We start from the raw sequence: 13,936 nt of genomic DNA, 5'->3' as shown, positions 1-13,936 counted from the left end.
AACCTGATAATTCCCTAAAGAAGAGAAATAAATACATGAAGGGGAAAGTAGACAACAAAATTAGGCTAATTTGTTTGCAATTAGTAATGAAAATTGTTACTGAAAAGTTTAGGGTAGACTGTTCTTACCCTTCATGTTAGTTACCAATGACATGTTACAATAGTAATTAGGTTAACTTTAGTGTAATCTTAAGAAAATTAAGCAGTGTGAAATAATAATCTCCATTTAGCTCTTGCATTATACAAAGTCATGGTATGCTCCAATAGGAACACACAATAAAGTAAATTACTGTAATTTCATATTATAAAAACTACTTTGGTATCCATGGCAAGAACAAATAGTTCCTAAAATATTTCTCTAAAATGAAAAGTGAAGAATATAAGGAAGTTGATCGTTCCTTAGAGCCGTGTACTTTGATGTTCACGGATGTTTATGTTTCAGGTTTTGGTTGTTTTCTGATTTACTATGATGAGAAACTAGGAAGTAACGTTCTGTAATTTGTTTCACTCTTGTGTTTCCATTGTCAAGAATTACAATGTTACAGTTTATTTTGTAATCATAATTTCCACTGTTTTATCCACACACACTCTGTCCTTATTCATAGCTTCTCTATTCCCAGGTTTTAAAATTTTGATGTCTCTTGGTTGAATAGACATCATCATCAAGTAGTTTTTGTTTTTATATTTTCTGTAAGAGCTCATGGATATTGTATTCCATGGTATCTTATTTATTTTGGACCGTTTCCTTTTTTTATTTAGCTGAAGGGTAGATTAGCTAGTTATAAAATTCTCAATTTACGCTTTTTCCTTTCAACATTGTAGATGTTACTCCACTGTCTTCTAGCGTTGAGTGAAAGTCTTGAATTGAGCTCCTCTCTGCTTACATTCCATCCCCCCATTACACTTTCCACCACCATAGTCCATTCTCTTCTGCCTGGATGCCTGTAGGATTCAATTCTTTATCCCTGAAATTCATGCTAACTTTCCTAGGCTAAATCTGTTGATTCTTTTTTGCTAGGGCATTATGTGAATGTACACTTTTAGTTTTGAAATTTGGATTTTTATTTCATTTATATCTTTCATTGCATCTTTGCATGTTTTATTTCCGTGTGTTTTTCTATCAGTACATTTTTCTGCAGTGTGTTTTGCTACTAAAATGGATATCCTTCATCTGTCTTTATCAGCTTTTTTCTGATTGTAATTTTGTCTTTACATTTAGTTTTAAGTTACTTCCTTTTACCTATCCTTCATTCATTCAACAAACACTTAATGAGCCCGGCTGCATAGCAGGTACCGTTCTAGGTGCTGTGGTAGAGCAGTGAATAAAATAAATGAAGTCCCAGCCTTTACGGACTTTATGTTTTAATGGGGGAGATAGTAGCAAGTTAATATGTAGTTTGTCATGTGTTGATAATTGCTATGGAAAAATTAAAGGAATGGTATGTTGGGTGGGGATCAGTTGCTATTTTGTGTTGGGTTATCAGGAAAGGATTCAGTGACATTCGAGGAGATAAGCAAATAAGGAAGCGAGCCTTGCATACGGTGCAGATGTTTAGTGGAAATTAAGAGATTAGCAAGAACACACACCGCGAGGTGTAGCATGTTTGGAGGCAAGTGAAAAAAGCAGTAGGAGGTAAAGCAGAGGTTGGGGGTGTTCCAGGTAAAGACTTGCTTTGGCCCTTAAAGTGACGTGGAAAACCAATGGGGAGTTTTGGGTGGAGGGACAGAGGCTGACCTAGTTTTTTAAAGATTCACTCTGGCTGTGGCTTCAGATTCTCGACTGTGTTGAAAGACATGTCTACTCTGCTTTTTGTTGTTTCTAGGCTTTTATCTTTGATTGCTTTATTTTCCTTTGCTCTTTCCTGATCTGCCAGCTCTCATCTCTTTGCATTGTCTTACCTCTTTCTTGGAGCTTTTCTTTGAGGTCTCTGTTCAGAAGTTAATTTCTCTGAAGTTGTGTATAAAGAGTAGTTCACAAATTCTTCCTCTCCTTTCCTGGGATAATTTCTTTCAAATATATTTACCTATTAACTGTATTTTGCTCAGTTTACTCTGCTTTTGTATATTTTTGCTCTAGTCCTGTGCTGAATCCTTTAAGTTTTTTTTTTTTTTTTTTGGCCACACCATGCAGCTTGTGGGATCTCAGTTCCCCTACCAGGGATTGAACCCGGGCTGTTAGCAGTGAAAGCGTGGAGTCCTAACCACTGGACTGCTATTATATATCATTGAGGAATATGCTTTATCCAGAACATCTATTTGGAGTAGGGAGGGGCAAAAAGTTAGCATCACTTAACGTTTGTTTCTTCACATAGCTCTCAAACCAAATGTGTTTTCTTTCAGTCCTAGTAGCATAGCTTCCTTTATTCTTGATGTACTACAGATAGTTGGGGTGACCTGGCAGCTCCTTGGATCACAGGTTCTTAGGTTGTGATCGATGGTGATTGGCTCTTACCCTCCATCTCCAGCAGCTCTGTCAAAAATAATGAAGACTGTTGAGGTCTATCCCGATGGGGCTTTTTCTGTAAACCTACATCGTTGGAAACACCTCATAGATTAACTGTGTGGTTTCCTTTACTCATAGAACTACCTGTTAGATCTGTGGGAAAGAACTACAAGACAGAGCTGCCAAGTAAACTATGAAAAACCTAACAAACTTGTTATCTTAGGTATTGGCATATCCCAATGATCTGTACTGTTCTAGGGTGTGATAGCTTAGGAGTGAGTATAATTTGAACCTAATACATTTTTAGAGGGTGTCAAATTCAGAACCAGGCAGATCCATCTCCTGACGGTAAACATGGTCCTAAAGTAAATCGCTTGAGGAAATTGGATCCCAAAGATTACAGGTGGGGAATTTTGAAGTGTGTCCATATTTCATTGGAGATCAAAGAAGCCTAACTAAAAGAATTGTGGGCTGACTCACATAATAACTTCTTTTTGAAAGGGCTGTTTTATCTTGAAGATTATGAGTTTGGAGGAACTAAGGTGATTGGCAGTGGAAAGAATCAGAACATGTGAAATTCCTTAAAAATTTATTGACTTAAATAACTTTGTGTTACATGTAATTAAAAAAAAAAACCCTTAAAAAAAATAATGAAGATTCTTCCTTGGTCTCTCCTGTAGTACAGCCTTACCTTGTTCTTCTGTGTTATAAAGGGAGATTCTCCTGTGGATGACCTCTAGATCATCTAAAAGGGTGTTAGATAGGGATTCTAGGACACAAACAGTGGAGAGAAGGAGGCAAAAGGACATGCACACAAACACGCTCTTTTAGTCGAATTGGTAGCCTTCCTGAAGAAGCTTCACTTGATGTCCGTGATGCATTTTTAAGATTCACGGATGAGGGGTATAACTTTTGACATGTTATATGTAATCAAACAAGTGAATCCTTCCATAGAATCTATATAGTAACACTAGAGTCTAGTAGAATTACTCTTACAATTATTATTGAATGGAGCGAAGTAATAGGAAGCAGTGAGTGCTTACTATATCTCAAGTACTATGTTAAATTTAGCTTTTTCATTTATGACCTCATTTTATCCTCTTAACTCTGAAGGTATTATTATAGATAAAGGAAACGAAAGCATTTAGAGATGTGGTAACTGGCTGAAAGTTATACTGCTAATAAAAGCTAGAGCCAGCATTTCAGACCCAGGCTATCTGACTGTGGAGTTCAGGCTATCTGACTCTTAACTCTGCTGCAGTCTGAACTGTGCTCCCCTCTACACTCTACCCACCCCCATCTACTTAGCATTTAGTAAAATTTGTATAGGAAATAACTTTTGTTGAAGAACTTCTGTTTTAAGGACTAAATTTACTGGCTGCCTAAATATAGATATTTTTATGGGAGCCATTCATGTAATGCTTATATTTTTCAAACCTAGGTTTGCCTCAGGCTGTTTCTAGCATGTGTTAGGTGGTTAAATAATGTGTTGAATAAGGCATTAGTCAATCATTTAATTGGCCTTTTTTAGAAAATAAAGTTCTTAATAAGGAAATATGTGTACTGTGTTTCTGGTATTAAGAATTAGACCTAAAGTGTGTGACCTTTGAAAGACTGCAGTGTTGGTGTATTAGTTTACTAGGGCTGCCATCACAAATTACTACAAGATGAGTGGCTTAAACAACAAAATTTATTTTCTCACAGTTCTGGAAGCTGGAAGTACAAGATCAAGGTGTTGGCAGAGTCAGTTTCTTCTGAAAGCTGTGAGAGAAGGCTCTGTTCTAGGACTTTCTCCTTGGCTTGTGGATGACCGCCTTCTTCTTGTGTCTTCCATCAGTACATGTCTATGTCCAAATTTCTTCTGCTTATAAGGATCCAGTCATATTGCATTAGGGCCCCTGCTAAAAAAACAAAAAAACCTCATTTTAACTTAATTACCTCTATGAAGACCCTGAGGTGCTGGGGTTAGGACTTCAGCATATGAATTTGGTGGTGGGGACACAGTTCAACCCACAATATCTATATATCCATAACACCCTCTTAAATGATACAGTGCACTAGCTTGGTGGTAGGGGGGGTGGTCTAGCATCACAGGTGGAAAAGTGGAAATGTACTTGCTTTTTGCTCATTCTTCTCCCAACCTGAAAACAGAATCTGAAGCTTTTGCCACTGCTTTTGGTAGACAGCCAAAGGAAAGCATTATTTCCCGTTTGGGAAGAGTGCTAAGAGTACTTGGCTCCTGACCCAGCTCACTGTATAGGGACTATCTCCTCTGTGGCTTAGGAGCAGAGAAAAAAACCTATGCTCTGCAAACAGAAGTTTTAGAAAATTATTAGTGGGACTATAATTATTACAAACACATAGGAAAATAGAAATAATTTTAATAGCATCAACTCTCAGGTACTTCGCCTAGATCAGAGGCTGATAGACTTTTTATGTGAAGGGTCATACAGACACACTGGCAACTACTCATCTCTACTCCTGTAATGTGAAAGCTACTTATTTAACATGTAAGGGAATAGGTGTAGCTATGTTGCAGTAAAACTTTATTTATCAAATAGGTGGCTGGCAATCTGTGGGCTGTAATTTGAAGATCCCTGGTATTGATTATAAAGATATTATCTTATTTATTGAATGTTAAAGTAAGGCAAGGTATTTAATAAGCATGAAATAATTTATTCTGAGTATTTCAAAATAGGGTAGAATATTATCACTGGAAATGGATCGTAGAGATCATTTACCACAGCTCTTATTTTACTGATAACTGAGGTTCAAAAATCAAAGAATTGGCAGATCTTGGTGAGTGATCAGATTAGGGAGAAAGCAGGTGAATTAGTCTTCTTGCGGAATGAGACCTAGAGTCACATGGGACACTTGTGATTTGGATGCCTGACTTTGTAGAGCTCAGAAACAGGTGCTCCCTGTGTTGTTTTAACCTGGGGCCTAGCCTCCCTTGAGAGAGAGAGACAGACAGAGACGTGCATGGGCGCGCACACACAAGGATTATTATTACCAAAATGAAGGCGTAGGCATATGAGGAGCAGCCCCAGGTCACACAGCCTGCTGTTTACAGAGCCATTATTAGATCACAGGTCTTACTCCTGGGCTCCATCCACTGACCCCTGACTGCCTCCTCATATGTCCAGACCTCTCTTCAGCTGCATTGCTGGCTAGAGCCCAGGATAGACTGATAAAAGTGAACCAGATTTTTTATTTTTTAAAATTACTTTCTGTTTTATCTCTAAATGTAGTAGACATTTATCTAATTTTGGAAGAAATTTTACCTTAAATATGTTTTTTCTTTTAAAAAACTATTGTTTCAGAATATATTTTATATGTGTGAATTAGTAAATGAAAAGATTGGGTGAAAGGAAGAAGGTTATCTGGATTTTTCTGTATAATCTAACTGTGGTATCAAATGGATACAACCAAGCTTTTTGGATGACCCTGCAGTTGATTTTTGCTTGCTTGTTTTCTTTTTGCTTTTAACATATTGGAAATCTAATCACATCTCTGGTCGGGAAAGGTGAATCCAAATTCAGATATTTGATGTGATGTAGGTTCCGGCTGCTTGTTCTTCTTAAGGGAAAGCTCGGTTGATGTACATTTGATGGATTTGTGGGGGAAAGGGAGTCTAGTAAAGACAGTCTTTGATTTATACAGTTGGGCATAACAACCTTGGGTTTTTCTAGATATGCTGCTAGCACTCAGGAGGCTTTCTTTGGGTGTCAGTTTGCAGTGGTCATCAGTGACATCATCCTCAAATTGCTGTCTTGTCTTCAGCTTCCACAGCAGCGCTTCTCCTACCACAGGGTCTCCCAGTAGCCTGACTGCAGCAGTTGAGATGGCGCTGCTATTTTGTGTTCTTTCCTGTTTTAATGATTAGGAAATAGTAAAGAAATTAATCTTTTCTTGGTGACTTAAGATGATCCTTTTGAATCACAAATGTTATACTCTGCCAGGTAGAGAGCCTGTGATGATGCCACTGGAGCTGTTACATTTGGTTTTATTTCTCTCTAGGAAGACTGTTTTGTGTTTTCAGTGGATAGGATTTCTTTCTTTTCCCGCCCTCGCTCCCTCCCTCTTCCCTTCTCTCCCTCCCCATCTTCCCCTTTCCCACTCTCTCCCCCTCCCCCAGGTCTGTTCCCCTCCCCCTCTTCCTCCTCTCTGTCTCCCTCCATCCCCGCCTCTCTCCCTCTCCCCTCCCCATCTCCTTCTCTCTCTCCCTCCCCTCTCCTTCTCTTTTTCCTGTCTTCATCTTCTTTGTGGCTAGTTTTCAGCTGTTGGATTAGTTACTTTACTCTGGAAATGTCTTTTCCATTACTGGAATTACTTTGTAGTGTGTATATGAATATGTAGCTAATTTTGGAGCTCTCTGTGTGGAACAGAAGTCTGGTTACCTTCAGAGAGCTCACATGAGATGAGCTCTGGTAGCCTGGACGTCTGATGTGCACTGCCATGTTTATTGTTCTTAAGCCATTTTTCATTGTGCAGCCAACTGCTGCTCTTATAATGGACATTGCTATGCCATGTTTGTCTGTTAATATATAAAGCACATACTAATTTACCCATGTGGGCAGGGGAGATATTTGTTGTATTGTGCCCTTAGAGGTAGCTCAACCATTACTGACATACTTGACCTTTATTTTCCAAGGAATTGAAATATCTGATTAGTGTTACTAGAAGAAAGATGACTTAACACAATGAGTGTCTTCTGAGATAGGATATGATTAGATGTCTAAAATCCCATTGTGCTGATCTTCCTGCAGTTAAGTATCTTTAGAATCTTTAAAAAGAGCAAGCCAAATTTTTTATCAAGTTGTTTACTAGTTGCAAGGGGCAGCATGATGTGTTCTCGTTAAGCCACTAGTGGATTATTTGTTATAGTCACTCATGTTTTTGACAAAATTAACTTTGATTTTGTTATTAAAAGTGAAGAGAAAGACGATTTAATTAATTAGTTAATTATTGTAACTTAAAATGGAAGAATGAAGCAAGCAGGGTATTTTACTTTGGGCTGCCAAATGCACCATAAATATTAGATTTTCTTCCTTCAGTTGTATATCTGATAACCCATTTCCAAAAGAAAGACAGACTATCTTCACCCTCTTCCTGCTTTCCAATTTTTTCTTTGCACTTGAAGCCAAATTCTTGGAGTGTTTTTTCATGACCACTCCTTTCATTTCCTCTTCAGTACATTTCACTTTTTGAATATGTAGTATTTCAGTTTCATTTCCGAATTAAAATATACACACCTTTAAAGGTATACAGCTTACAGCGCAAGTTGCCTTTCTACCCTAGTTCCCCATCACATCATCCAGTTCTCATTGCCCCCCACCACCAATGCAAACACATAGGCAACCGCTGTTCTTAATGTCTTAGCTTTCCTCCAGGGTTTCCTTTTGCAAATGTAAATATAGATACTTAACTCTTCCTTTTACTATGTAAAAGTAAAGAATATTATTCATACAGCTCTTACTTATTGCTGTTTTTACTTTTTATTTCTCAGATCTTTATCAGCACGTAGAGATCATCCTCATTTTTTGTGACAGCCACATTCTATTTCCTTGTTGGTTAATGCCTTGAATCAGACTTCTGACCCTTCCCATTTGTTGGAGGCCCATTTTCAGGCCTCATTCTTCTCTACTTCTGTCTTTCCAGGGTACTTGTGTCTTTTAAGTGTCTGTGTCACTACCCTTCAGGCCTTAATGCCAGGACCTGCCCTCCTACTGTGCACATAAATACAAAATCATAGAAAGAGGTACAGGGATTATAGAGAACCATTGAAGTTCCAAGTGATAAATGGGGAGAAGGAAGGAGCCTCTTCACTGTCTCTAGGGCTCCAACTTTCTGACCCGTGAACATTTCAAGTGTTTGTGCTCTTACCCAAAACAAATGCTGACTTTATTGTGGTCAGAAAAGCCTCTTTTCACCATTTTGGTCTCCACAGAACCTGGCCGGTAGTTGTTCAGATGTTTATTACATGAATGTACCACTGTCTCTGGCTGGGTTTTTTGTTTTTTAATTTTATTTATTTATTTATTGGCTGCATTGGGTCTTCGTTGCTGCACGTGGGCTTTCTCTAGTTGTGGCAAGCGGGGGCTACTCTTTGTTGCGGTGTGCAGGCTTCCCATTGCGGTGGCTTCTCTTGTTGCGGAGCACGGGCTCTAGGCACATGGGCTGCAGTAGTTGTGGCATGCGGGCTCAGTAGTTGTGGCTTGCGGGCTCCAGAGCGCAGGCTCAGGAGCTGTGGCACACGGGCTGAGTTGCTCCGTGGCATGTGGCATCTTCCCGGACCAGGGCTCGAACCCGTGTCCCCTGCATGGGCAGGCGGATTCTTAACCACTGTGCCACCAGGGAAGTCCCTCTGGCTGGTTCTTTATTTTGCTGACTCCCTTTCTTTCTCCCACAGCTTTAAGCAATCTTGAAAGCTCTCCTGCTGGTTCGTGATTCACTGGCCCTGCCCACACAGAGTTCAGCTTCAACTGCTGCACTTGTGGATGATTTCCTACACCTGCCTTTCATTCATTTTCTCTCACATTCAGACTTATAAAATCTACCTCTAATGTATCTGTGCTACATGTACTAGGTACATTGGTTCATATGTTAATCTTTTTTGTTGGTTTTTGTTTGTTTGTTTGTTTGTTTTTTGACCGTGCCGTGCTGCATGTGAGATCTCAGTTCCCTGACCAGGGATTGAACCCGTGCCCCCTGCGTTGGAAGCTCGGAGTGCTAACCATTGGACCACCAGGGAACTCCCCTGTTAATTTTTGTAACAAGGTATTAGGGGATCTGGTTTATAGATGAAGAAATGTAGGTTCAGAGGGATCATACAGCTAGTTAGGGACCTATAGCTAGAGGTTAATCGGGCTGTAACTTGGAGTCACTGCACTTGATTATTACTTAGAACCTCACACTCAAAACAGAATGTAAACATTAGGATGTCTGAGTTCTATCCTTGGTTCTGCTGTAGTTGACTCTGACGGTGAGCTGCTTGCTTGTACCAGCATTTCATCATCTAGAAAGTATGGAGGTTGGACTAGGTTCCTAAAGCCTCTTCTCACTTAGCTAGTTATGATTCTAGATGTAAATCTAGGATTGCTCATAGTGCAGGACCTGTTGCAAGTTCCTCTAGTCCTGAGAGTCAAGGTTGTTTCTCTCTATGTAGAGGGATCCCACGGTGTGCTGCTTCTGTTTGGTGGGGATTTAAGCACCAAATCAGTGGATTTTACATAGGTGATAGATTTTTTTTCCCCCTCAAATTACATAATACACTTATTGTCTTACTATATGGTATTTCCATTCTGTTAAGGAAAATTTGTGTCCATTGACTTAATTTTTAAACAAAAAATACATAGTTGATTTGTTTTAATTATTACTACTTTAGAACTTTAGGTATAACATGGAAAGACATGTGGGTTGGTTCATTTCCTTTCTCAGTATTTTCCCCTAAGGTTATAGCCATTGTATCCATTTATAAAATAACTTTATAGTACTAAAGCATTTTTAATCATTACTGGAGAACTATTTTGATATTACTATATTGCATTATAACATGATACATTCACTAGTAAAGAATTATAATGAAAACTTTGTAATGGTCTGCGTTTTATGTCTTAGTATTCTTATTCATGTATTTAAGTATTTGAGGTTTTTAACACACATTCTACATTGGGATCTGATTTTCATTTTGGATATGCTCTGTATAAAGGTGGCTTTTCTAGACTATATATAAAATGATGTTTCTTTGATTTTTAATAAAAAGAGCTAATACCTTACTGGATAATTATATCAATTAAAAAGGATAGTTTTGGGGCTTCCCTGGTGGCGCAGTGGTTGAGAATCTGCCTGCTAATGCAGGGGACACGGGTTCGAGCCCTGGTCTGGGAAGATCCCACATGCCACGGAGCAACTGGGCCCGTGAGCCACAACTACTGAGCCTGCGCGTCTGGAGCCTGTGCCCCGCAACGGGAGGGGCCGCGATAGTGAAAGGCCCGCGCACCGCGATGAAGAGCGGCCTCCGCACCGCGATGAAGAGTGGCCCCCACTTGCCGCAACTAGAGAAAGCCCTCACACGAAAACTAAGAGACCCAACACAGCCATAAATAAATAAATAAATAAAGTATTTTTTAAAAAAAAAAAAAAAAAAAAAAGGATAGTTTTGTTTTGTATTTTAAGGGTGATTTATTAGCAGAAAGTATAAAAATGAAGTACTACATTTTCAATTGTTATTTATCCAATTTGGACTATATGTAACTAGTATTTTCAGGACATTTATTTAAAATATTTTATGCAAAATATTTCAATCTATTTTTTTCTTCTTGTTGCAGGAGCTAGAGTTAATGCCAAAGACAACAAATGGTTGACACCTTTACACAGAGCAGTTGCATCTTGTAGTGAGGTATGAAATTTCTCTTAGTAAATATTTTGTATATAAAATCATTAAGTAGGCCTGCCTATGAGTCCATATTCAAATTCTGTATTTTCAAAAAAGGAAAAAGCAACTGAAAATACCTAGACTGGTCACTTTACTTTGGAATTTGTTCAAACCAAGTTAATTGTTCCATTTTCCTTTTGTGACTAAGGCCTCTTGGAGAGTCTGAAGTGGCAGAGAATAGAAAACCCTCCTTCTGTACTTCTTACAAGAGAGCAGTTGTTTTTCTATCTTACAAATTCCTCCTTAAGGCTTTTCTCTGCTGACTGGTTCACAATAGCCCAATAGACGTGTTGCAGAGGTTCTGCTGGTTGTGCTGAAGAAATAATCTCAGCAGTGTGTAATGACTAAATAAAGATTGTTTAGGTGAACACTGAAATTAGTTTCAGAAACATTACTTGATCTCACATGTCGCCAGTTCTAAATACAATCTTAAAATATGTTAGGTGTCTTATGAGGAAGAACAATTCCTTTTTATTTATAATCCTGTGTGTCGTTTGACCTTCAAGATAACTGACATTTTGGGAGAAAGTTCATTTTTATACTTGTCATATCTTCTAGTCCTCATAACAGCCTTGTAGGATAGATATTTTAAGGAACTGTGTAGTTAATAATTTGCCAGAAACCACTCAGCTGTTGAGTAGCAGAGATGACACAAATACCTGGACCCTCTTTTTTTCTGTCATTTTACTGCCTTTCTAAAATGGATTGGGTACTTTATACAAATGCATTGTGCCCAAAGCACCCCTTTTACCTATCTTACGATAGTTGAAAACATTTTTTAAATAATTTAAAATATAAAAGGGTGGGACTGTATAAATTAATGTTTTCTTCAGTTATTCAAATTGTGAGAGACGAGAGAGGGTGGCTACTGCTCCTTCTGCCCATCGTGGGGCCAGATAGTTCTGGAGAGAGAAGGGGGCACATGCCTTGGGAGGGTGTTTCCCCAGGAGAAACTGGGGGCGCTCCTGTCTGTTCCTTCTTCTTTGTATTCCTCATTGCGAAGTACACCTTGAACCCAAAACGAGAGTTGGGTGAGTGAAGAGGAGTGGAGGAGAAGGTGGCTGGAAGGGACTGAAAATGCTGCGGTGTGACAGAGGCGGTCTGTTGACCATAAGCCTCTGGATTGGGAGGAGGAGGGAGGGGACGGTGGTCCTTCCTTGGTGGCTACAGCTGGTGAACTGTGGGACTTGGATCGGGAGACACTGGCTTCAGATATCACCTGCCACTTTCTAGCTGTGTGATCTTGGGCAAATCTGGGAATTCTGAAAACTAAGACCTGTTATCCAAAATACTTTGAACTCTGAAATTCATGGTAATGTTTTTAAGTTTGTGGTTAGCCCTCTTGTAGTGAAGTTTCTTTAAATAAAGGCAGTTAAGGGAGATAAACGTTGCCATCATGGCAACCTATTGATAAATTAGTCATACTTACCTATTTTTTGGTATGACTCTTGGAAATATGACTATTAAATTTAGTGGAGTTTTGTCAAATTAAATCATCACTTTGTATATTTGTAGAGATTGTAAAACAGGCCAAAGATTCTTTAAAAAAATAATTAATGTTAAAGGCAGATTGTAGGTTCCACCCAGAGACCTAACTGCTGATTTTTTATAACTATATACGTGGCTTGAACTTAAGGGCAAGCTGTAGGTTAGAAAGCAACAGATCCTAATAAGTTTAAGTTTAAGCTTTTCAACCTAAAAAAAGTTTAGGATTTTCATCCTAAACACTACTAGGGTATGTAGTATTACTACTCTTCTGCAGGATTATGGGAAACAGCTATAAAATGTAACCATTCCATAAAAATATAACTTCTGTAAACCCTGAGCCCTAAGGATTATTTTTCTTTTAAAAGGAAAATGCCATGATTAGGAAAACTGCTAGGAAACCTAGTCAAGATGATCAGTTTCACTGGTGTTCTTTTAATTATTCCTATCATATCCTAAGAGCAAAAGAGAGCTATACTTACATTACTTACTTCATTTAATAGAAAACATAACCACAAAGGGGTATATAAAAAGGCAAAATTTTAGGTAGCTTTTGATTTATGTTTTTGAGATGCCATGAGAGAAGTAAGCTCTACAGAAGATGATTAGAGTGACTATTTTCTCACTTCTCCCAAGGACAGAGATGACTAGCGTCACTGAAGATGCATAGTAAGGAAGTTAACTCCTCACAGACAGTGGATGTCTTAAGGCTTAATTCCCTCACTGAACTTGGCTTTAGAAAGACTGCTTCGGGTTAACTATACCAAGTTCCTCAGCTCTCCTTCCATGACATGGTTTCCACGTACCCGGTCATATTGCCTGGCTGCCTCATCTCTTCTCCACCACTGGTTTGTGACTGTCAGTCTTGAAGTGTAGCATACAATCCAGCTCTCCATACATGCTGAGTATTCTTCTGAATAAATCAATTTCTGAGTATTAGGGCTTTGTGTCTGTGTGTGTGGGGGTTACTTATTTATTTATCTATCTATCTGTCTATCCATCCACATCACACTGGATCCTCTGAAGGATATGCATTTATTTTTTTAACCTAACTCCAGGAATTAACATTTTAGTTCTATCAAGATAACTGAGTTTAAAATATATTATCATGTGAGATATTAGTGGTTCACCCAAACATTGTGTTCATTTGGAATGCGTTAACCCTTTTTTTCCCTGTGCCTGACCCTAAGCTATGAGTACTCTTTGGATATAATTATTTAACCTTTTGTTATCACCCCACCCCCATATTTCTTAATCTTATTTAAATCTGTGTCATAGGATATTACTTGTCTGAAGTCAAGGCACACCTGCAGCATTTCTTACACATGCATACCCTCTAATAATGGAAAAATTGGGATCAAGGTTACTCTGGTAATTTTGTCATTAGTAAAACTGTGTATATCCTTGGTTATCCCTACATTTTTTTTCTAAATGCTTGTAATGTGTTGCTAATAAAATCTAGAATTTTACTAGGGTAAGACATCAGGCTCATTGGTTTGTAATATCCAGAAATTTACCCTTTAAAAAAATTGTTTTTGTTTTTGAATCTCCTGTCTTTAGAGAGTTCTTTAG

General features: G+C 38.5%; 1 protein-coding gene and 1 non-coding gene across 5 annotated transcripts in view; both read left to right on the top strand.

Annotated features, from left to right (window-relative positions):
- Window positions 1-13,936, top strand: part of ANKRD28 (ankyrin repeat domain 28) — a 175,858-nt gene that overhangs the window by 107,973 nt on the left and 53,949 nt on the right. For all 4 annotated transcript variants that reach the window (XM_059920372.1, XM_059920371.1, XM_059920373.1 and 1 more), the window contains one exon: window positions 10,773-10,843. In XM_059920372.1, coding sequence (XP_059776355.1) covers window positions 10,773-10,843 — 71 coding nt within the window. The remainder of the gene's footprint in view (window positions 1-10,772; window positions 10,844-13,936) is intronic.
- Window positions 2,491-2,621, top strand: LOC132365622 (small nucleolar RNA SNORA18). Its single transcript, XR_009503150.1, has one exon. It is a non-coding gene; the product is annotated as a small nucleolar RNA SNORA18 (small nucleolar RNA).

The sequence above is a fragment of the Balaenoptera ricei genome, chromosome 4 (genome assembly GCF_028023285.1).
Source record: "Balaenoptera ricei isolate mBalRic1 chromosome 4, mBalRic1.hap2, whole genome shotgun sequence".
Classification (NCBI taxonomy): Eukaryota; Metazoa; Chordata; class Mammalia; order Artiodactyla; family Balaenopteridae; genus Balaenoptera; species Balaenoptera ricei.
The sequence above is the reverse complement of the archived record's forward strand: the minus strand, read 5'-3'. Positions and strand labels throughout refer to the sequence as shown.